Source organism: Miniopterus schreibersii (genome assembly GCF_964146895.1).
Source record: "Miniopterus schreibersii genome assembly, chromosome: 1".
In the NCBI taxonomy this organism is placed as follows: domain Eukaryota; kingdom Metazoa; phylum Chordata; class Mammalia; order Chiroptera; family Miniopteridae; genus Miniopterus; species Miniopterus schreibersii.
The window spans coordinates 116032940-116057949 of record NC_138101.1 but is presented as its reverse complement, the minus strand read 5'-3'; the positions used below and the strand labels follow the sequence as shown (position 1 = coordinate 116057949).

The window sequence follows — 25010 nt, the reverse complement described above, 5'->3', positions numbered from 1 at the left end:
TCAAGTTCATTGCTGTTTTTACAGATGCCTATAGAATAGCTGGTGGTCTTCTCACAACTCCTAGGTGGAGATTAAATTCATATTTAATGACAGAAATTAAAATCTTTTCTTTTTTGAATAGTATTTAGTTGATGTTTGATTTATCAAAAATGATCTATTATAATGCTAATTGCTTGCAATTTTGTTTTTTGAAACATACTAAAAGAGGCAATGTTGCCGTCTTATTACAGGTGAATTCTGCCCTGCTAGGCTGACCAAGAGGTGGGGGCAATTTTGAAGAGGGAAGCAAGTTTCATTAAATAAACAAATAATCCAACAAACCTGTTTAGCTTCACATCAAAATTAGAACAAGTAATCTTAACTTCTCTTTTGCTGTCATATTTGGTTTCCTTCAATAGATAGTGATTTTTTCCTAGGGTTAGGCAACACATTGAAACATTTTCGCACTTCAGAGTATGGAAAATATAAGCTAAGGTCTGCATACTAAACACAAATTTAAAATGTGCTTGCAAAACTGTGCTTATAGTCAGTTTCTTATGGAGATAACCATGACCATGACCATGACCAAATATGATGATACACAATGAACATTTCTAAAGAGGTGGATATTATATATATATATATATACTGGCTTGGACCACAAGCCTAGATAAGCACTGATTGTCAGGAAAGTCAGTATAAAGTTGAAACTAAAAATCTGTTCTGCTAAATCATCTTTACCAGGGTCCTTTTTATCAGGAGCTCAGTGAAAAGGGGAGACTATAAAATATGTGCCTTATAAAACATGTCAGCAGCCTGAATGGAGAAACCAGTCCAGATCTGAAAATTCTAATAAATAAATGAAGTTGAGCATTTATTGCCAACAATCATGTCACTGGGGCCACAGAAAACTGGAGCCGTGCAGCCGGGAGGCGGGAGTGTGGAGCCAGAGAAGGCACTGGAACGTGCCCAGGTTTGATTATTTATGGTGTGCTGATGAAGAGACAACTTTCATATGAGGAACAGCTTAACAGAGGAACAGTCAAGCTGAACCAGGAAGAGGGCCAGAGAAAGAGAGAGAAACAAAAGGGGACATACATAAAAACGACAGCTAATAAAACAATACAAATCTAAAATGCTATAACTTTCCAAAATAATTTAGAGCCAAAAGAAAAGAAAAAAGAAATCTCATTTTGCTGGCTTTGTGACAATTTTCCAAGAAGCACAAGACATTAAGCAAAATGAATGTGCTGAATTTAACACCAATTTGCCTCTATGCCTTTCTATCTGTAAGTTTGGTTGCTCCTAGGCTAGGTTTATTCATAAAAAGAGGTAATTTTGTTTGTATTTAGCTAATGTATCCATTTTTTCAACAAATATTTATTGAGCACTATTCCATATCAGGTGCTGGACCCTTTGGGGCTACGTATGTGTCCTTAAGAGGCTTATGATCTACTGTGGAAAGCAGAAAAGACCCTGGTCATTGTTCAGGACACTGTGATGAGCTAGGTCAGCGCCACGGGGCGGCAAAGAGGGGCAGCTGCAGGAACACCAGACCCAAAGTGGAGCCTGGAATGGACATAATTGAATGAAATTTGCTTTCTATATTGATTAGACACTTACCAAACCTCCATACAATCCAAATCTGTTTGATTATTTAAGAATTAAAGTACACTTTTTATACAAAGATGCAAGTATCTGTGGTTCTAGTTTTCATCCTTGAGTTCTGGACTTGTGGCCCACCTGAACTGTTTTATTTTTTATTTTTCTCATTGAACTTTGTTTTATTTTATTTTTATTTTTTTAAACTATATCTTTATTGATTTCAGAGAGGAAGGGAGAAGGGGAGAGAGAGTTGGAACATCAATGTTTAGAGAGTCCTCATTGATCGGCTGCCTGCTGGGGATCGAGCCCGTAACCTGGGCATGTGCCCTGACTGGGAATCGAACCGCGATCTCCTGGATTCTAGGTTGATGCTCAACCACTGAGCCACGCCCGGCTGGGCTAAACTTTGTTTTAATGGATCTCAAAATTCAGTGACAGGTTTTTGGTTGTTTCCATTAAAAAAGTACTGATTTTAAAACTAATATCTTAAAAACTGCCACAGACAAAAAAAACAAACGGTCCACAAAATATTCTCCTTTCCTTCTGAAGGTTTTATGATGCATTATAATCATTAACTAGTCTTTTACTCTTAAACTTAAATGGCCCATTGAGACAAACAGTTCTGAGACATTCTTCTACCACTGACTAAAACTGGGTGGCAGGTACTGGGAATAGTCTTCATTTAGCCTTCTGAGCTTTCTGGGCAGACTTGGTGACTTTGCCAGCTCCACCTGCCTTCTTGTCTACTACTTTGATGACACCCACAGCAATGTTCTGTCTCATGTCATGAACAGCAAAACGGCCCAGAGGAAGGTAGAGAAGCTTTCGACACTCATGGGCTTGCCAGGAACCATACTGACGATGGCAGCATCACCACATTTCAGAAACTTTGGGCCCTCTTCCAGCTTTTCCCCAGAACAACGGTCAATCTTCTCCTTCAGCTCAGCAAATTTGCAAACACTGTGAGCTGTGTGACAATCCAGCACTGGTGTGTATCCAGCACTGATTTGGCCTGGATGGTTCAGGATAATCCCCTGAGCTGTGCAGCCAGCTGCTTCCATTGGTGGGTCATTTTTGCTGCCACCAGCCACACTGCCACGACGAACATCTTTTGAAAGACACGTTCTTGACATTGAAGCCCAGAAGGAGCTTCACTCAGAGCTTCATGGTGCATTTCAACAGACTTTACTTCAGCTGTAATGTTGACTGGAGCAAAGGTAACCACCACGCCGGGCTTGAGAACACCAGTCTCCACTCAGCCCACAGGGACAGTACCAATATCACCAATTTTGTAGACATCCTGGGGGGGCAGAAGCAGGGGCTCGTCAGTAGGACGAGTGGGTGGTAGGATGAATTCAGAGCTTCAAGCAGTGTGGTTCCACTGGCAATGCCATCTTTATGTGTGACTTTCCATTCCTTGAACCAAGGCATGTTAGCACTTGGCTCCAGCATGTTGTAGCCATTCCAACAGGAAATTGGCACAAATGTTACTGTGTCAAGGTGGTAGCCAATTTTCTTAATGTAGGTGCTGACTTCTTTAACAATTTCCTCATATTTCTGGCTGTAGGGCAGCTCAGTGGATTCCATTTTGTTAACACCAACAGTTGTTTCACACCGAGTGTGTAAGCCAGGAAGGCATGTTCACAGGTCTGCCCATTCTTGGAGATACCTGCTTCAAATTCACCAACACCAGCAGCAATAAGCAGGACAGCACAGTCAGCCTGAGTTGTGCCTGTAACCGTGTTTTTGATGAAGTCTCTGTCTTGGGGCATCAGTGATGGTTACATAATATTTGCTGGTCTCAAATTTCCACAGGGAGATAACACGCTCATGTCCAGCTTTCAGTTTATCCAAGACCCAGGCATACTTGAAGGAGCCCTTCCCCATCTCAGCAACCTCCTTCACAAGTTTTTTGATGGTTCTTTTGTGGATCCCACCATATTTTGTAGATCAGATTGCTAGTAGTGGCAGACTTGTTGGAATCTACATGTCCAATGACGATGATGTTGATACGAGTTTTCCTTTCCCATTTTGGGTTTGATTTAGTGGTGGTTTTCACCACACCAGTGAAAGCCACCTGAGCTGTTTTAAATTACTTTCTAAGGTATAGCAGACCTCTTCTTTCCAGTCTGACCAAAAGCACAATAAATATTGGCCATTAGTCACTACGTGGCCCACTTGTGGCAGTCATTTCCTTTGCGTTGAGTCACTCTTCACAACACCTTGAGGTATTGTCATCACACTCATTTCACAGACAAGAGACTGGAGCCTTAGGAAGGTGATTCTCTCAAGGTGTCACGGAGAAAGCATACGGCACTTCTGCATCTTGCTCACGGCCTCTGGGTGCAGTAGGCAAGTTACTACTGCACCAACGACACGTCTGCCCCGAGGAAGGCACAGCAATGACGACCCGCTGGCTTATCCATCTGAGCTGTTTCCAGTTACTGTAGCTGAATTACTCCCTCTCTTCTTACCTATTCCCACCATTCTCACTCACGCGGTGCTACTCATAAGGGCCAGAAACTCCTTATCTTAGTTGGCATTGGGGCTGTTCCCATTGTAACACAGGGGGGTGTTTCTAGAAGTTGACACCTAAGACAAACATTTTATTCTGAATGAATCCATACACACAGGCATCCAGTGGGGCCCCTCTACTTTGCAAGTTTCCTTCTCTTTTACAAAGAGTTTTCTTAAGGATGAGTGCCACCCCTCGCCCCACCCTCATAGGTCAGTGCCACGTTGAGCAGGGGATGCAGCCAGAGGACTTAACCATACACCAATCACATCTCCCGACTTCTGTTCTCTGTTGCATTCCTAACACTCTACTTCTTTCCAAAGATTGTCTACGCCCTCACTGTCTTGCCCTTGCTGTGAGACTATGTGGATAAAAAATGGCCGCAGGTGGGTGTCTCTACGATCTTGGGGACTTCAGACTTAGCTTTTGCACCCACACCTTCACCTTCATACATACGTCAGACCCACTCTTCTTCCCTTGGCCAACTGGTATTTCGGAAATACTGCTTAGTCTCTGGGGACTGAATAGTCTATGAATTACTTTACAGTTTCAATTCAAATAGTATTCTAGGTAGATCTCATTTTGCAGTGTCTCTAAGACTAATCTTCCCAAAACAAACTAGGTATTGTACTAAGTGGTAAAGCTGTTTCATGAATAACACAGTTCTAAAAATATCAAACAGTGGATGTCTAATATGATCTCTCTGAAACTGTGTAGAGTGTAATCAGTTGATAAACCACAGCAATATTTTCAGAGATTTCCATCCCTACCCTCTTAACCTCAAATTTTAAACACTATTTGCGAAAAGCCAAGGACTGAATTTTCCCTTTCCATACTATTTGAGCAAAAGTGTATCTATAAACACTTGCTTTTAAAATTAGACATTAAAAAGATGACTTAAGATCCATTAGCCTATCAATTAGAATTTAGTTCTTCCTCTGTTTCAATCTTTCTTTAGCACAGAAAAATGTTATGCTGATGCCCGGACCAAGCTTCAGGCAAACAGGGCTCGTCACATACACAGTGCTTTCATCTAAAGGCTGAAATTTTAGTAGGATGAGGGCTCAAACTCCCTCATTTCAAAAAAATAATTTTGCAGCCAGGATGGCCAGATACTTCAAATGGCAACTTTTCTGATTTGAGGTAATTTGCCAGGAATTTAAGAGGCAATCATTTACTCTTAACTTTTAAAGAGAGCTTGGGCTTGAACGGCACAGTTGTGTCTGAAATTGATCATTTAGTGACAACCCTCTGAGGTTACTTGGGAGGGAGAGAAAGCAGCCGAAACACCTAGACATCTGGACTGAACTATCTAGGTTCACTTTCTAGGTTGTAAATTTTCTAAACTGAAAATGACTTATTACCAAAAAAGTAATTTTTTTTATTAGCCGGTTACTAAAGTTTTTTTGATTACTTTGATATAAAACACTACAGCTATAAAACTTACCAAAATCTCATCTTCAAGGCAATGTACATTTAGGAAAAGAGAATTTTAAAAAATCTGAGTCCTGAAAATACGGATTTTTTTTATTTACTTATTTTTTAATCCTCATCAGAGGATATTTTTTCCATTGCTTTTTTCAGAGACAGTGGAAGGGGGAGAGAGAGAAAAAGAAAGAGAGAGTGAGAGAGAGGGAGAGAGAGAGAAACCTCAGACTGGTTGCCTCCTGCACGATCCCCGACTGGGGCTGGGCATCAAGCCTGGGACCCTTCAGTCTGAGGGCCAATGCTCTAACCACTGAGCAAAATCAGCTAGGGCCTGAAAATATGGATTTTAAATTGTTAGATGAGAACCTTATTAAGTACATTGCTCTATAGAATTTTCAAATAAACAAGAGAATTGATAAATAGCAATATTGAGACAGAAATAATTTTGTCACCTGAAAATTTTCACATTTGTCAACTTACTTAAACAGAAAATATTTGAACAAAAGGATACATACATACACTCAAACACACATTTTTACTGACAACTACATTTGAAGAACAGTCTAAAATCCTTTATATTTCAATCTCCAAATTTTGATCTTTTTATTTATTCTGAAATAAAGTCTAAGATATTAACAGTTAGTACACAGAATTTTAAAATAAAACTGCATATGGTTAGAAAATATACATAAAGGGCATATTTCATAAGAAAATAAAATTATGTACAAAATCACTCCCACTTATTAATGCTGATCCTAATTTGTTTGATTTTTTATAATTAAGCACCACCATAACACAAGAACTTCAAGAGAAAGGTGATACAAAGCTCTGTTTAAGCTCCCCCCGCCCGTCTTTCATTTTTCAGTTCTGCTGGGAAGTTCAATCACTCCCTGTGAGAGGGTGCATGTAGAATCCTCCAGAGCTTGGGAGGGTCCTCACAGTTGTGCCCTTGCTCCCAGTGCAGGAGGAGTTCTTCTTTCCTTTCAAGAGTCTGTGCACAAAGGATGCAGTTAAAGCCAGAAAGGGGCTGAGGGAGAACTAAGTGTGGGCTGGGACACGCGGGGCCCTGGGGGACTTCTCCTGGCTCGCTGGGCCCCAGCTGGGCTCCTTCATGTTTTGTGAGCCTTTCCATGTCATTCTGATGATGAAGGTAGGCTTGTCCTTTCAATGTAGGAACTGCATGTACCTCATCAGAGGGACAGTGCTGCAGCAGTTTTCTTCTTTCAGGATGCTGTTTCCAGGAAGGAGCGGCATGTTGAACCAGTTCTTCACAAGCTATCTGGCTTCCTGGGGAGATCTCCTCTTGCAGCCTGCCCTGAATTTCCTCTCCATGAACATAAAGTAAATGAAACTTTATTTCAGCAAAGGACTGGGTAGTGATCTGACAGCGGCCACATTTGATTTGTAATTTGACTTCGTCTGCCTGGTTTAGAAGGAGGTCTTCTTCCAGGCTTGACTTGTTTTCCCTGTAAAAGGGGAAAATATTCTATATAAAATTACATAGAAAAACAGGTGGTTAAAAGCTTTTCAAAGTTCTAAAACACACCCACTGATGAGAAGCACAAAGGGTGGGCAGAGAGAGCATGCGAAGGCCTTCAGTAGAGGCCACAGCGCCCCGAATGGTGCTCCTGCTTGGGGCCACACACTTCACCCCCAGGTGAGCTAACTGGTCTTTGGTGACTACAGGAATAGGTATCATCAGTGTGAGAGTCAGGTGGCAGCAAGCGAAGCGTTCTAGAAACACGCTGGGTCTGGTTGACAGTAACTGACCCATACCACCACCGTTGCCATCTCTAACCTTGAACATCAAATACAGTTTAACATTTTACCTAAAAATCAAAATGGACTACAAGAAAACAATGACAAGGGGCAGAAAATCTAGTATGGGAAAATGTTTACCTTCCATGGGGTTAGCGAGGATTCAGTTTAGTGTAACTTCCTCTGTCATCTAGTGGACAGTAGACGAAATGAGGGCATTTCCCTGGGTTACTTACTGCTCTAAGAAAGCCCTGACTGCCGGGCTTACGAGTGACTTAGCTTGTTTGTTTATAATGCTAAGAAGCAGTATCTGCAAGTGGGAATGATACAGGGAAAAGTTAATCTGGGCTGAAGGGAAAAATAGGGCAAACGTAAGGTCTAAACACCTTTGGGTCGGGTCACACCGAGGTGCCACCACAGGTTATGTGATATTAAGGGGCAAATGAAACTGTTTAGGTATAAATTTTGTAAACACCATTCTGGAAAATTTATTTGTAAAGAGTAACAGGAACTATACATAATATTTAATTTTTCATATGTCAGATACAAAAATAATCTGTCACAACTTGGCCGGTGTGGCTCAGTCGGTGGGAGCATCATCCCGTACACCAAAAGGTGGTGGGTTCAATTCCCGGTCGGGGCACATACCCAGGTTGTGGTTGCAATCCCCGGTGGGGGTGAGTTCAGGGGGCAACAGATCAATGTTTTTCTCTTGCATTGATATTTCCCTCTCTCTCTCTCAAATCAAATTTTCTTTTTAAAAAGCAAAGTTAAAAAAAAAAATCTGTCACCCGATTGTCCCCAGCATACCTCAAATAGGCATTTGTGGCCAGAGGTTAGCATAATTATAAATCATGGCTGATCAGAAACCAACGAGAAATGAGATTATTCTTCATAGAACTAGCTTCATAAAATCTTAATCTGAGAGATGTTTTTACGAATTTATCTTTCTGAATATGAAATTTTAGCCTGTTCCCCAAATCCAAACAGACTTTCCCGCCAGGCTTCCATTCCATCGGCACTCACCTCTGCACATTCATGTCCCTGTCCCTGTTCTTTGGCAGGTCCCCTGGCTGCAGTTCACTGGGGGAGGGCTCGGTGCTGATGACAACCCTATGTACTTCTTTCAGATGGCCGAAATAGATTCTGACGTGACCAAACACTTTTGCACAAAATTCACAGCACACAAGTTTCTTCAGCCGGTTCTCACCATGATGAAGTTTCATGTGTGCGCTCAGGCTGCCAGGACGTACGTATGCCTTGCGACAAATTCGACAACTGTAAGGCCGTCTGTTAGTGTGTGTGTTCATGTGATCTCGAAGGTGCTGCTTGAACTGGAAGTGGTGGTTACAGACAGGACATCGGTGCCAAGGCTTCTTAAGGCCAGAGAATCCATTTCTGAATGCAGAACTGGGCTTAGGGGAAGGGCTGTTGTCCTGCTTACAGCTGAGGTATTTAGGAGTGAATGAATTATTGAACAAACTGTCTTGTCCTAGGCAGCTGGGCCTTTGGGACTGTAATACAGCTGCAGGAGAAGCCAAGGGAGCCACAGTGGGTGTGACAATGACAGGTTTAGGCATAATGTTACGATATTTTTTCATAGCCCCAGGTTTTTGATCTCTGGATTGTTGGGAATCATTTTTTATTCTTTTACATTTCCTTCTTTTCCCCTGAAATGACAAGATTTCATCTGGTACCTTTAGTTTTCGTCCTTTTCTCTTTGCTGCCCCGCCATTTAGTTTTGTTTTGTGGTTGAGATCCAGTTTGGTAGCTGGACAAAAGGCACTTTTACAGGGACTGTGCTTTGAAACCTGTGGACCAGTTACCTTATCAGCCCTTTTGGTGGCTGCATCAAAGCCTTCAGGGATGGTGGATGTCTCATAGCAGTCGACCCTGAGCCCAGGCAGAGAAAAGTCTACAATGTTAACATCTGACTCACTTTTATAAATCTCTGTTGTTTTCACCCTTAAGTAGGGTAAGATTGGCAGTTTACCTTTGGGGACTGAAGGGATTAACCGAAGTGCACTGCCCAAAATGGCTGGTGATGACCTGATCGTGCCTTTTGCAAGATCATCTTGTTCTTTATGTTTTTCACTGGCAATAGCAGGTTTACTGGATGTTTGTTTGCTTGCAAAGTTTTCTTTCCCTGAAATCTTCATGAGACCCTGCCTGGCAGAGGGCTCCTCTGGTGTGGATGATGTTGGGGTGTCAGGAAGTTTGGGATTTCCATGGTCACTGGTCACTGGAGGTCGAGAGTCTCCTTGGCAATCTCCACCGGTCAATGCAGCCATGCTGACGCCGGCTGGGGCTCGGTCTAGTGACAGTACTGGCTTGGACGGACTGGGCTGGGGCAGGGGTTCAGAACGGTCAGGTAGGGAAGGAGACGTTTGGGTTTGGGCAGGAGGCTTGCTAAAGCCACTTTCAGAGGAGATCAGAATGGGGTTCTTTGTTGATCCTTTGTTTTTTCTCGGGGGTTGGTATCGAGGAATAGGCAGTTTAAGGTTTTCAGGCAGGGGCAGTCTGGGTTTCTGGACTGGCTGAGCTGAGGCAACATGAGGCAATGCCACGAGAGAAAATGTCCCCTTCTGGCCAGCAACCTGCATCAGAGCATAATTCTGGGCAGGCACCCCCAGTGGTGTGGAGCCGATGGTGGGACCTGGATTCACCTGATCAGAGAGTGATGGCAAAGGGCCTGGCGACACTCTGGAAGTTAGGACTTTGGGCATAATTTTTGGTGCAATGGTTCTAAATTGAGTCTTGTTTTGCAAACCTTTCCCACTCTGTGTTGTTCCAGAAGGCATGACTGATTCACCTGCAATGACATTACAATGTAAAAAGTCACCTTGGTATAGCTGTCCTGTTGTTGAGAGCACAAATTAGCATCTTATCATTTACTCTGCCTAGAAGGCTTTCCTAGAAGGCTTTCCTAGACCACTCCTACTCTTCTAGGCAAGCTCCTGTGTTCTTCAGCATCTAGCCTGAAAGTCAACTCCTGCCACCTTTCCCAAGGATCAATTATTATTCTCCTCTATGGGTCCTATTACATTTGCCACTTTTCACAATAATTTGTTTGTGTCTCTATTGCTAAACAGAGATTTTTGAGAGCTGGAGTCTATCTTGCTCGTCTTTACACTAAGTCCATCCTCTACATTAACCTAATTTTCATTCATCTTTACAGGCCAGTGCAGCCCCACCTCCTATCCTGATCTCCGGAGCTGCAGCATTTCTCCACTGGTCTTCTCTGGTCTGTTCTGCTGTGTATTTAACTTATTTTATATACATGTCTTGTTGTCCCTATAAAACTTAAGCTTTGTGAGGGTGAAGCTGATATTTAATTCATCTTGATATTTCCCCCTGTATCTTCAGTATGAAACAAATGTTTCTTGTATCAAATTCATTTTTCACTCAATTTCAGGACACACCATTTGATCCCTTGGCAGTGTGATTGTGTTGCACAGCTGATGCATTCCAGACTGAATGCCAGCTTTGTTGTTGCTTCCCCATGTGACTCATGAATTTCTTCTCACACTTTTCAAACTGTTTATGTGTGCTTTTGCAATTAAATCACCAGTATAAAAAAAGCTGATGTGACACCTTAAAAAATGATGAAGAAAAATAAAACAATACAGCCCGGCTGGGCGTGGCTCAGCGGTTGAACGTCGACCTAGGATCCAGGCAATCGGGGTTCGATTCCCTGTCAGGGCACATGCCCGGGTTGCGGGCTCTATCCCCAGTCGGGGGCGTGCAGGAGGCAGCCGAACAATGACTCTCTCATCATTGATGTTTCTCTCTCTCTCTCTCCCTCTTCCTTCCTCTCTCTGAAATCAATAAAGATATTTTAAAAAAACAAACAAACAAACAAACAAAATACAAAGCGACAGGCAAAGAGACAGAGAACATAAAAAACACACAAATCACATGCACTTCCTAGGACACTAACTGACAGAATAGCACTCACGCTGTTCAGATTTATTATGACTAGAGACCAATTACAACTACTCTAAGAAAACAATTCAGGAAATATTTTGATGCACTGCTGCTTCTTTTTTTTTTTTTAATATATCTTTATTGTTTCAGAGAGAGGAAAGGAGAGGGAGAGAAAGAGATAGAAACATCAATGATGAGAGAGTCATTGATCAAGCCCGCAACCCAGGCATGTGCCCTGACCGGGAATCGAACGCCCGATCGCCTGGATCCTAGGTAGGCGCTCAACCGCTGAGCCACGCCCGGCCGGGCTTGATATACTGCTTCTAAGGACTGAATCACCTATTTTATTTTAATTTTTATTGATTTCAGAGAGAAGAAGGGAGAGGGAAAGAGAGAGAGAAACATCAATGATGAGAGTCATTAATTGGCTGCCTCCTGTATGCCCCCTGCTGGGAACTGAGTTTGAAACCTGGGCATGTGCCCTGACCTGGCATCAAACTGCGATCCCCTGGATCCTAGGTCGATGCTCAACCGCTGAGTCATGCCAGCCAGGCTGGATCATCTATTTTATTCCTGAGGCCTCAAGGTCCTAAAGCCTGGCTGCAGAGAAATTTCCCATTTCTATGTACCTCATTTTAGGCAGACTTCACTCCAACTCACATTTACTAGGTATCTACAGTATTCTAGGGATTGGCTATTACAGGCCCACAATCCCTTTTTTAAAACCTTTAGGGCACAATGTGTTTTGGAATTTATGCTTTCAAATTTTAAAAAGTAATAGGATGCATACACCAAATGTTATCTAACACCCGTAGAGTCTGCAGAGCACCCCTAATTATACCTATTACTACGTCTGTGGCAAAACATAGGAGTGCATATTCACAAAGTGTGGGACAAATGAAGATGCTTAAATAGTCTTACTCAGTTCAGGTGTTGCCTCTGAATGAGTTCTGGTACCCAACTTTTGATAAAATTTTCTGTTTTCAGAGCTTTTTAGATTTTGGAGTTATGAGCAAAGGCTTGAAGAATTATTTGTTTAGGGGATACCAAGGATACAAAGATGAACAGACAATTTCTCCCCTAGGTAGCTGGGATCTAGTGACAGAGACAATTTTAAAAACTTAAAAAATCTTGATTTTAATGTCTATTGCTATTGAATTAACAATTTTAGTAGAAAGTTGATTTTTTTCAGTGAAAATGACACTCCCTAAATAAACATATTGTTGCATAGTAGAAATAAGAAATGTATACTGAGCAACTTATTTTAGAAAGTAATCACTGTTTGGGGAAGAAAGAGTATGTAAAAAACATATTTCACACGGTAATCTGTATTAGCATAAGAAGGCAAATCACTAATGCCATGGTCGCACAACTCACACAGGATAATTATGTAATGTTGTTTTCCTTTTTAGCTTTGCTACCACCAAGTTCATGGGTAAAGTGCTTGGTAAATCACCTGGCAACAGTCACTTAAATGGAGGTGCTACATTTCCTTCTTCTTGCTATATAAGTTATTTAGTTTGTAGATTTATTTTCATAGCCTTTAAAGTTAAGTGTCTTTCATTTTAAGTCTCATCTCATCTTTTTGGAAGAAGTACTGAAGTTGTAAATAAATATATTAAATCGGGATTGTGAGGCTTTGCAGAAAGCTTAAAATTATTGATAGCTTTTGGTTACCTAGAGACAAAGCTTATTAAATAACTGCATTAACAATAATAATAATGGTCTTTGCATCTACAGAACAGATTGGGGGTGAGAAGAAAGAGAAAACATTGGGTCATTAATATGTAGTTCATATTTTTTTTAATATCCTCACTCGAGGATATGTTTCTTCATTGATTCTAGAGAGAGAGGGAGGAAGAGGGAGAGAGAGAAACATCAATGTGAGAGAGAAACATCAGTCAGCTGCCTCATGCATGCGCCCAGGCTGGGGATCAAACCTGCAACCTGGGTATGTGCCCTGACCCTGGGAAATCACACCCATGACCCTTCATTGCATGGGACTATGCTCTAACCACTGAGCACTACCAGCCAGGGTTCTAGTTCATACTCTTAATTGAGCACAAAATATTTACAGCAAGACCTAAAAGAAAGGCTACTTTGTCCTCAGTCATAAATCCTCTTGAAATAATGTGACAATACATCAAAGCATTAAGCCATATCACCTCATTTGACTGCTCAAAACTGTCCAGTGGCTCTTCATCTCAGAACCAAAGCCAAAGTCCTTGCAATGACCAAAGAGGCCTCCTGCCATCTGGCTCCCAGAAACCTCTCTAATTTACTCCTTCCTCTCCAGCCACAGTGGCTTCTTTGATGTTCCATAAATGCACCACTTCCTCACTTTCTCAGTCTTTTTACCTGCTCTCACTGCCCAGATACTCTTCTAGATGAATCCCCAGTACTTGCTCCAGCTTTTCCTTCAAGAAATGCTCAAAGGGCCTCTTCCTGGGGAGCTCTTCTCTGACCACCTTATTTGAAATTGCACCTCCATTCTGAATTCTCTACCCCTCCATTCCAGTTTCCTCTAGCAGTGCCTCCATCCTATGGACTACATTACACGCCCCGCCTCCCCAACAGAGAGAATTCTTTGAGGACAGGGAGCTGGCATCTGTCTTCAGGGCTTAGAATAGTGTTGGGCAGATGGTAGAAATGTAATAATTACTTGTTGAATTTGTAAATGGTAATAGAATGATTAATGGCTGAAATAAAGAATTTACAGATTGGACCTAGAAAATTTTCTAAAAAATAAAAATAAAAAAAACTACTTAAAAGCAAACTTTAACATTTCCAAGTACTGAAAATTATAAAAAAGAAATAGAGAATGTATCTCTGTAACATTGTTTTGCTTGTTTGTTTTTTTCCAATTAAATTTCACTCACTGCCAGAATAAGGAAATGGGTTAGCACCATGATTGGACCCTTTAAAATAAAGGTGAGGCCAATCAACTAGCCATTTGAGGAAACGAGAGAGAACAGTAAATTTTGCTGCTGGGATACAAACTAAAATAGTTAAAGAAGTGAGCAAGCTATGAAGAAGAAATTGCATTAAAGAAAACAGACAAAGAGGGAGATTAGAGTGCAGAAAGCAGAATCAACTAGAAATGGAAAAACTGAACCTCAGAAGCAGTGGATGGTGATGTCAACACAAAGAGAAGCAGAAATAACAAAGAACAGATGATGTAGCTGAAGCAACAACCAGTGGTCAAGGTCAACTCGAAATCTCTTCTGACAGGTAAAGTTTTCAGAGATGAGGCTAGATACACTTTATAGTGCCATTCCAAAGGGAGTGAGCTAATTTTGATGCATTTAAGGTTAATGTGCTTTGACCAATCTTCAAAAGTTTCTACATTATAGTGGATATAAAAATCACAGGAAGAGCAATGATATTCAAAGGAAAAGGAGACAATTGTAGTCCAGGACCAAAGGAAACACTTTAGGGTAGCTAGTGGTCCCAGCAAGGGAGAATATTGATCAGTGAGCAGCCTGGGCAACCAGAAAAGATGGAGTCCTAGCTGACAGGTATGGAGCCTGTCAAACAGAGTCAGTTCTCCTCAAGTTACCTGCAATTTAAAGAAGTGGATACTGGGGTAGACAGATTTATCAGCTGGCTCATTATTAATTATCATAAACTAATCACAAGAAATCTGTGGGTAAAAAAGATAAGGGCTTATTGGGAAATTTAACTTACTCACATTCACCTGTATTTATAGAAGTACAGATGAGGGTGAGGGTCTCCATGAAGGAGTGCTGAGTCCCATTTCCCAGCGTCATTAGGATGAAGTGATGGGGAGTGAAACTGATGCATTAGAAGAAATGAAAGGAAGGAAAAGGAGGGCAAAGCCACAAAAATAGAAGAAAAACAAAACCCTAGGAGTTAGTTAATGTCTAGGAACAGAGTACTAACAGAATAATCATCCAACCATATAATGTAATACTATGCAGCAGGAAAAAGAAAATGAGTTAGACTGATATGGATTACTCTCCAAAATGTGAGATTTATAGTATGCTATCACTTGGATTTAAAAAGATAGTGAAGTATACACAGAAATATATTCCTGGATATGCATAGGATATTTCTGAAAAGAAACAAAAGAAACTGGTATTATGGTGGCCTTTGGGGTGGGGACTCTCAAGGAACTAAGAAGTCAGGATGAGACAGGTGCTTATTTTGCACTGAATACTCTGTGTGCCTGGCATACAGGAGGCACTTATAAATATTTATTGAGTGAATGAAAGGAAAGTGAAAGTTTCCCTATTTGCAACTGTTTTTTAAAAGGGCATCTTTTAGGACAGAAATTCCTTTAACATTTCTTGCAATGCTAGTTTAGTGGTGATAAACTCCTTTAGCCTTTTTTTTTTTTTTTTGTCTAGGAAGTTCTTTATTTCACCATCTATTTTGCATGATAGCCTTGCTGGACAGAGTAGCCTTGGTTTCAGATCCTTGTTTTGCATTACCTTGAATACTTCATGCCATTCCCTTCTGGCCTGTAGAGTTTCTGATGAGAAGTAGTCTGACAGCCTATGGGAGCTCCTTTGCAGGTAAGAAATTGCTTTTCTCTTGCTGCCTTTAATATTCTCTCTTTGTCTTGAATTTTTGGCCTTTTTATTATGATGCGTCTGGGTGTGAGCCTCTTTGGGTTCTTCTTGCTTGGGACTCTCTGTGCCTCCTGAACTTATGTGGCTTTTTCCTTCATCAGGTTAGGGAAGTTTTCTGCCATTATTTCTTGAAACAGGTTCTCTATCCCTTGCTTACTGTCCTTCCCTTTTGGTATTCCAATGATGCAAATATTGTTACATTTCATGTTGTCCCACAGCTCCCTTAAACAGTCCTCCTGTTTTTTAATTGTTTTTATTTTGAGATCTCTCAGTGCTTTTTCCTACCCTGTCTTTAATTCACTGATCCGATCCTCAGGTTCCACTATTCTGCAGTTTATCCCTTCCAATGTATTCTTTATTTCTGCTATGTCATTCTTAATTTCCTTCATAGTTTCCATATCTTTTCTCATGCTGTTGAGCATCCTTATGATTAGTATTCTGAACTCTATTTCTGACAGACTGCTTATCTCCATTTCATTTAGCTCTTCTCCTGGAGAATTCTCTTGTTCTTTCACTTGGGGCTTGTTTTTTTTGACTCCCCATTTTGGCTGCTTGTTTGGGCTTGTTTCTATGTATTAGGTAGATTTTCTAGGACTGCCAGTCTTTTTGGAGGGTCTCTGGTGCAGGCCAATGTCAGATGCTGTTTGTGATTGGTCTTGGGTACCCTGTTTGGAGCTATCAGTGATCCATAGCTTGTGGCTTCCTCTGCTGAGGCTGGGTGTGTTTTGACAGGAGCAAGATGCCCACCAAGGTCTCCTTTTCCAAGCCCTGGGTCCAGAAACAAATCAGGCAAAGACTCAAAGCACCCAGAGGTCTGCCTGTGCCTTCAAAGTTGATTGTTATTCTTAGTCTCTTAATGAGCCTCAGGCTGTACACCACAGCAAGGAGTAAGCTCCATAGGGTGGGATGAGAGGTTTTTCAATGGGTAGGGCAATTTTTGCCCACCTCAGGCAAAAGCTTCCTGGATGGTAAAGGTTTGCCTGAGAAATATGTCCTCTGCAGTATGGGAGAATGACTCAGCACAGGAATCCAAATGACCGCCCTCTGAGCTCTATCCTCAGAGCCAGCATCCCTGGATTTTCCTCACACAACTCTAGTCCACTCTGCCCTTCCTCTGCTAGACCCCAAGGTGAGTGGCTGCACATGAACTTTTGCTTGTTGGTCCTTTAAGAGGGTGCCTGCATTACCAGCCATCTCTCCCTGGCAGACAGAAACCCTGCTGCTTTTCACAGCCAGATGTTATGTGGGCACCTTGCTCAGTTCTGGTGCTCTGGGCTTGGGAGCCCAGCTTGGGGTTTAGACCCAAGAGTTCTCGGTGGGAACCTCCCACAGCTGAGATCTGCCTCCTGACCTTCAGCTGCTGCCTGTGGTAGCTGACCAGCTCTCTCACATCTCCATACTTCCTACCAGTCTCTAAGTGGTCTCCACTTTAGGTCCTTTGTTATGACGGTGCTCTCCAGCTAGTCTTCAGTTGATTATTCAAGATTATTTTTCTATATTTTAGTTGTAAGTCCAGTTTGGTACTGGGAGAGTGTCAGTGTAGCTTCCACTTAATCTGCCACCATCCCCACAAGAATTTTTCAAACATGCAATACCTGCCTATTTAGTCAGGGGCACTGACCTCTTTCCCTTAGATTGTCAAATAAAAAATGACAACAGCAGCCCAGCCAGGCGTGGATCGGCGGTTAAGAGTCGACCCAGGATCCAGGCTATCAGGGTTCAATTCCCGGTCAGGGCACATGCCTGGGTTGCGGGCTGCAGCCGATCAATGACTCTCTCATCATTGATGTTTCTAGCTCTCTCTCTCCCTCTCCTTTCCTCTCTCTGAAATCAAGATATATTAAAAAAAAAAATGACAACAGCAAACACCACAGTAGCCGTCTGGTGTGAATGAATCAAAATTATACCTTTTTTTTTTTTTTTTGTCAGATAGGCAAAAAATGTATTTTTGGTGGGCCACAGAATGTTAGTAATTAGTTTGTGTGTTCCAAGAGATACAAAAGGTTGAAAATCACTGTTTTAGGATATTCATGATGGGTAAGTGTGTGTGTATGAATAAATGACTGTGTCTAGATTACATGCAGGAGTGTCTCATGTTTTTTTATTTTCCTTGACTGCTTGATCACAAGGATTGCTAATGATAAGAAAACTGATCTAATAATCTGACGGGCATTGCATAACTACCCCCAAAAGTTAAGCACTGAGAGGTGTCAGAGCTCATTATCTTCCAAGGACAACTGGAGTCCTGAGAATTGTGCCTCCAAACATTTGGTTCTTTAGGATAAAAGAAGGCAATTTGCAATAAAGGTCAGTTATGCTACAATAACTACAGAGTCTTTTTTTACCTTTTAAAGTAGTTTGAATAGAAGTTCTTAGAGAAATTGAAAGTAACATTAAGTTTTTAACTCTAAAATACTAAGATTGTATGACTGTAGGAAGTGTTTCTTTGCAGTGTAGCTACAGGAGTGGTTTACTCCACTACATACTTTCAAGACCTTTCACAGATGGCGACCAAAAACCCCTCACCTGTCACCTACTAAATTACACATCTCATAGAGCTGTGCACTAAATAATGAGAGGTAGAAATTTCCACTGACATTCATAATTTCTGGAAATCCTGCAAAATTACCCATAACACAGTTTAAGAGACTCACAGGACTCTCAGGCTCTAAACATAGACTTTTATTAACTGAAAACATAAAAGGCTCACTCAGTAAAATTAATTTTGCACAATTATACAACATGAATACTTAATATTAGGATTTTAAATGTGGGCTTGTTTTTCAATATGTTAAGCATATTAAAAATAACTATTTTGAAAAGTGACATTTATAGAAACTAATCTAACTGTGGATTTAAAAGGAAACTAATAGATATTGAGTCCTTATTATGGTCTAGAATCTGTGCTAGGTCTTTTAATTGAACCCCTGAGTAAACCCTGAAAATAAATATTATTGTTCCCCTTTTATAGATTAAGAATAACAAGTCTTGAGGAAGTTAAATAATGTGCCAAAGTCCACACAAGCAGACCTGTCCCACTCTCATTTGAAGCAATGACCTTCCTCTTCTCCATTCGCCCCTCAAAAGGAGAAAAATTATATATAAGTTGCCCTAATGTACTCCAAAATATAATATTATCTCTGAATGCTTAGGAGAATACAATTTTTTTGAAATAAAAATGGCTTGTCAGATCCCAAAACTTCAATTACCAACAATTATTTCTCAAAGCCCACTTATTAGAGAGAACTCATGGAAAGCTAATCATTTCTGAAGCAAAAGGCAGATTTTTAAAGTTGAATTTGCCACTTATTGTCCATAGGATTCTGACAAATCCAGTGAGGCTGTCAGATATTTGTTTGGGAAAAGTGTGCTGTGTGTCCTGCTCCTTTTCCTCCATTACCGCCACAGAATTTGACCTGATGGAGATCGGCTGCATGTTAGAAGCAGCAGAGGGAAGAAGAAGGCTCGACAGCACTAAGTGCCAACATCTGAGCCGGCTTGATCCAACTGCCACACCACAGCTGGCACAGATAGTATTAACAGGCCAGTTACTGGGGAAGACAGCTCTCTAGACAGCTGCAAACAACTCACTTCCTGATTTCCATGGGCAGGACCAGAGCCTCCTTTGTTGCTTCTGAGCAAAGTTGTTCCTGCTCGCCCCTTTGTCAGTGTGGGCACAACTCCATGATTCCATGTACTGGGGCCACAGGCCTACGCTACACGTGGAATGGGGAGCAGGTACAGAAAGAGAGGGGTGTCCCTGCTCTTGAAGCAGGCCCCATGGATGCAGGAGCAGAACAAAAGTACTGCCAAATGTTAGCCACTTAAAGAGCCAAACTTTTAGGTGTTGTTTAGGTTTTAACTTTATTAAACTGAAAACTCCTATTTTCAGTTTTATTTGTTGGCATCCCTTTTTCCCCTCCCACTTGGCCTTCAAATAACAAATTCCAGTTGGGGTTCAAACTGTTTCCCAGGATGGTCTTTGGTAAAAACAAATACGGTAAATCCCTGGAGATGTTTGAGATAAAAGAAATGCCTCATAACACAGGGGAGCTCAACTTAATTTTGTTGAAAAACCCTATAAACACATTTAGCTATTGCCTTCCCTCTCCCCAAGGCACTGTCCAGGCTCTGCAGCAACAGAGTCAACAGGAGGTTACTGAGCGCTGACAGCAGAGTGCACTATAAAATATGCTGGCATAGGCACAAGTGTTCTTTTGTTTCTAAGGATGCAGGATGCCAAATACTACTTCTATTCCACATTTCTATAGAATGTGGGTTCAAGCTGTTTCCCAGGATGATCAACCTCCTAGAGTTGTAATATTCAGGACCCAAATTTCAGGAAATCTGACACTGTACAAAGGAAATAAGCACATTCCCAGTTAGTATCTTGTATCCTGAGCCTAGTTTTCTCCATTCTCCTTGGCATATGCACTGCTCTGCTAAACTGTGCTCTTACCTGACTCCCTCTCCTTCCCTCCTGTAACAACACCTATGATATCCAGATACCTTCCATTCAGCACAGGCCTTTAAGAGCTGCCTTGCCAAACAGTGAATTCATAGCCTAGCTTAGCAAGAAAAAGAATTTTCATTTTCTGAGCACCAGAGCTTCTTTATTCCTAGCACTTATCAATACTGTTTCTTAAACATTATTCCAATGATAAGGAATATTTTGTATCAGGTACTGTTCAAAATACATGCATTATCATTTCATCCCCACAATAACTTGAATTGGGAATTACTGCTATATGTACATTTTACAGACAGAGATTTCAAAGCAGGTAACAGGCTGGGACTCAGACCTTGGACTATTTGACTGAAAGGGTGCTTTTCACCTCAACATGGTTATGGCCGCTATCATTGTCTCTGGTGGAAAGAGCATGGTTTTGGGGGTTCAGACAGAGGTGGTTTCAACTCCTGTTTCTGTCTCGTGGCTTGTGAAAGTCACTGTCTGAGCCTAAGTGTTCTCAGTTATTAAGTGGGCATATTAATAGTTTCTGACTACAAAGGTCTATCAGGATTAAATAAAAAAAGTCCCCATGAAGGTGCCAGGGTAGTGCCTAGCACATGTTAAATGCTCAGCAGACATTAGTTTTCCACTTCCTCTTGCCAAAAAGTATTGATACTGTTATTATTAACAGGAAAGGAATAAAGGGGAGATTAGATAATACAGGCATGCCTTTTTTACTGCTTTGCCAAAAAGCTACAGTTTGATACTTTCCAAGTCTATTCCCCGCAAAGTGATGGGAAAATCAACTAGACAGAGGCAGTTCAGATGCATGCCCAGTAAGGTGTAGGTGACACGGGAAGATGCCTACTTGCCAGTCACACCTGGGAACAAGTCAGTGGCCAGAAGAGATTTACTTCATATGTCTAGAATGGCATTTTTAAGGAGGGTGCAAACTGTACTTTAAAAGGTGAAGTAACTGTTCCTTGCTTTATGGTATAGTTTTACAGATGTCTTATCTTCACTTATGATTTATCTTCAACTCACAGTGATGTATAACTTTTTTTTGCTGCAAGTTTTTCTATGCTTCAGCTTTTATGTCAAATAGTTCATGACTTATATGTACCAATGCACAGGACCATGTATTCCTTTATGTCCATAATTGGTCCCTAAAACTTCTGCTTGGTAAGTGGTTTCTTTTTGACTGTTACTTATTTCTTTTTTAAAAAATTTATCTTTATTGTTGAAAATATTACAGACATCCCCCTTTTTTTCTCCATTGACCCCTCCACCTGGCTCCTGCCCCCTCCCCAGGCCTTCACTGCACTATTGTCTGTGTCCACGGGCTATACATATATACATATAAGTTCTTTGGTTAATCTCTTCTGCAGCCCCCTGCCCTTCCCTCTGAGATTCCTCAGTCTGTTCCATGCTTCTATGTCTCTGGACCTATTTTGTTCATCAGTTTATTTTGTTAATTAGATTCCACATATAAGTGAGATCATGTGACATTTGTCTTTGTCTGACTGGCTTATTTCACTTAGCATAATACTCTCCAGGTCCCTCCATGCTTATTTCTTTAATCAAGGCACACCTTAACATAGAGAGATCACCTACAATACTGAGACTTTGAAGAAAGTAAAGAAAAAGCAAATGAAGCCCCAGGCACTGACTAGATTTGCAGTAGTTATCTCTGGGGAGCTGAGCAGATCTGCTGTATGTGAGTAAACTAGCATCTACAGATTCTGAGGTATAGCTAAGGTAGTCAGATGCTGATATGAGCAACGACAAAGAGCGAAGTCATCGGAGTTTCAAACCTGTGGGACTACTTAGGAGTCCTTTTTTTGAATTCTGCACAGCTTCTCCTCCAATATCTTTATTGTTCTTTGGATAAAAACCACAAAACCTGGTTGAAGGAAATGTTTACTCTCATCTACAGGTTAGGAATATGTTAAGAGTTAACTCTCCATTTTCCTTGAAGAGATGGAGGGATTTTGCAATCCACCTGCATTCTCTTTTCCTTGGGGCTGTTCATATTTGGATGTGTGTGTACTTAGGTAGGTACTCCTGCTGATGGAGTGGGCTTAATGGCTGACCATCCACAGACATCCCAGCTAGCATTCCATAGGTTCACCCCACTGGTGTCCTCCTACAGCACCTAGCCCAACTGGCTCACACTGCTCTCCACCCCACTGCTTGCTGCCCAACGTGGGAGAAATCCAACCACTGTGAACATCGAACATTGTAAATTCAAGGTTTCCAGTCTCAAACTGCAGACCTGTTCCATCATCTGTGCCTCATCCCTACAGACTCCCTTCAGTTTGTGACTGCGACTGGCTTAGGTCTCTCCTGTTGCTTTTCTGAGGCACTCTCCCTCCTCCACTTTTCCCCCATACTTCTCTCTTGTCAACAATTTTGGGCATTAACCTTGCAATGCACTGAATGTTTGTGTCCCCTGCAATTCATATTTGAATCCTAACCTCCCAGTGTAATGGTATAAGGAGGTGGCGCCTTTGGAAGGTATTTGGCCATGAGGTTGGAGCCCTCATGAATGGGGTTAGTGTCCTCATAAATGGGACCCCAGAGAACTCTCTTGTCCTCTTTCTTCCATGTGAGGAAACAAGAAGACAGCAATCTGCAACCCAGAAGAGGGCTCTCAGCAGAAACTGACCATGCTGGCATCCTGCTCTTGGACTTTCAGCCTCCAGAAATATAACAAATTTCTGTTTCTGTTGTTTGTAAGCCAGTCAGACTATGGTACTTAGGTATAGAAGCCTGAAGGGTTTAAGACCTCATGGAGAAAAGAGGTCATCGAGTAGGAACTCATTCACCATCCCTTCCTTCTACTTCTAAACGCTCTTATTTCATTATACAACACAAATAACTTTACCTTTTCTGGGGTAGAGGGAAAGAAGGGAGAAGCACTCTCTCTCTAAATATACAACTCATCCACCCCAAGTCCTGAAATATTTTTGTATGTGAAAAAAAGTGCATATTAGAATAATGGAGCATTTCCAAACCTGTTCTGCACCCCACACTTCTCTCCAGGCCCCTTGCGCTGCCTCAGGGATCCCACACCATTGGCGAGCTCCACAGATTTTGGAGGCCTTCCTTGACCAACCTATCCAAAAGCAGCTGCTCAGCCTCATACGATCATGGGCTGAATCCTTTCTCAACTTTAACTGTCTTTCATGGCACTTACCTTTATAATGAGGTTATATTAACCCGTCTTCCTTCCACTAAAATACAAGCACCAAGAAAGCAGAGGCTTGTTTTGTTTGCTGCCAGGACCTCAGTGCGTAGATCAGTGTTTGGTACAAGGCAGACACACAGCATGTTAGTTACTAAATGAGTGAACTATTAACTTTCAGCAATACTGTCATGCTTTTTCCTGAATACACAAAAATAAAAACCAAAACAACAATTAAGAGTTCTTGGACTCTTGTTTCCTCTTCAAACTACTGCCCTATCTCCTTTCATTTCTTCATGAACAAAGCTACTTATTGTAGGTAGTGTATATGTTCCCCTTCTCCTCTCATCAACTTATTTTCCTTTCAACCTCTAAACCCTTGAATTCTGTTACGAAGTGCTAAAATGTCCTTCTGCCAGGAGTCAGACTGAGTGCTTAACCTATTATCTCACTTAATCCTCTATGAGCTCTTGATATTAACATCTTCAGTTCATAGATACAGAAACTGAGTATTTCTTGCAAGGCCACAAAGCTGGTAAGTGTGAGTTGGATTTGAATCCAGGTCTGTCTGGCACCAAGGCTGCTCTCCTTCCATTCCAATACACTGGACTTACTACGGCATTATGCAATTTATCTGTTTATGTCAGTCTCCTCCAATGGCTGGTGACACATAACTCATCTCTGTGTTGATAAAATAAAGGCCGTTTTGACTAACCTTTTCCAATCAGAGTATAACTATCAGGAGAGAGAGTGAGCTTGTTTTTTCTAACAGGAATGTAGAGCATAGTTGCTAGGGAGGTAGTTAAAAAAATTTACAGAGTGATTCCCTTCACAATGTCCAATGTGTTACAAGCCAGGCTTGTAACAGGATGGCTTCTTTTACAGAGCTTCTGATGAACAAATCAGACTTACACCAAAATGGAACTCTTTTAAAGTAACAATTACACAATAAATTCACAACACTTTAAAGTACTGATAAAGAAGTTTTTTTTATAATGAGAAAAAGTGAAGAAAAAAATAATTACTAAGGTCTTTTATAATTTTAGAAATAATATAAATTTTCTAGATATTTTCTAATTGTATGCTATCTGCTTCTAAAACTGAGGTCACTGAAGAACATTAGGACTGAATGAAAAAGTTTAAAAATGCTGAAATTAATTCTTAATTCCTTGTGGCAACTCCTTGCCCATTCAGTGCTGTGGCCTATGGTTTGGATCTGGGGGCTTTTTCTTTTTTAGGAGGCCTTCTCAGTGAAAATGAGACAAATTGCATTACATGTAAGAAAGAGAGCAGAGGTGGCTTTCGTTCTTCCATCTACTATGAATGAGTCTGAGCAAGACAATAATCCTTATTGGCCTTAGTTTCTCCCTTTAACAAGAGAGGATGACCCTGAATCATTGTTTCTCAAACTGTGGTTTGCACACCTTGTGGACCTCCCAACACTCCCTTTGATGTCAAAATAAGATGTCATTGCCTTTTCCACTAGGTTGATCTTTGCAGGTGTTGCACTGATGGGACAAACAGGAGAACTGGGTAAAACTGCTCTGGCCCCTTAGCCTGAATTAA

General features: G+C 41.3%; 1 protein-coding gene and 1 pseudogene across 2 annotated transcripts in view; both read right to left on the bottom strand.

Annotated features, from left to right (window-relative positions):
- Positions 1-2262: 2262 nt before the first annotated feature.
- Positions 2263-4071, bottom strand: LOC308547177 (elongation factor 1-alpha 1 pseudogene; annotated as a pseudogene). Its single transcript has 2 exons — positions 4059-4071; positions 2263-3666 (listed from the first exon to the last, which is right to left on the bottom strand). The product of its transcript is annotated as an elongation factor 1-alpha 1 pseudogene (transcript).
- Positions 4072-6207: 2136 nt separating this feature from the next.
- ZNF438 (zinc finger protein 438) overlaps positions 6208-25010 on the bottom strand; it is a 217073-nt gene continuing 198270 nt past the window's right edge. Inside the window, 3 exon segments of the mRNA XM_081156151.1 lie at positions 6208-6422; positions 6425-6993; positions 8312-10097. Of these exon segments, the coding sequence (XP_081012277.1) occupies positions 6382-6422; positions 6425-6993; positions 8312-10086 (2385 nt within the window). The 5' untranslated portion in view covers positions 10087-10097 and the 3' untranslated portion in view covers positions 6208-6381.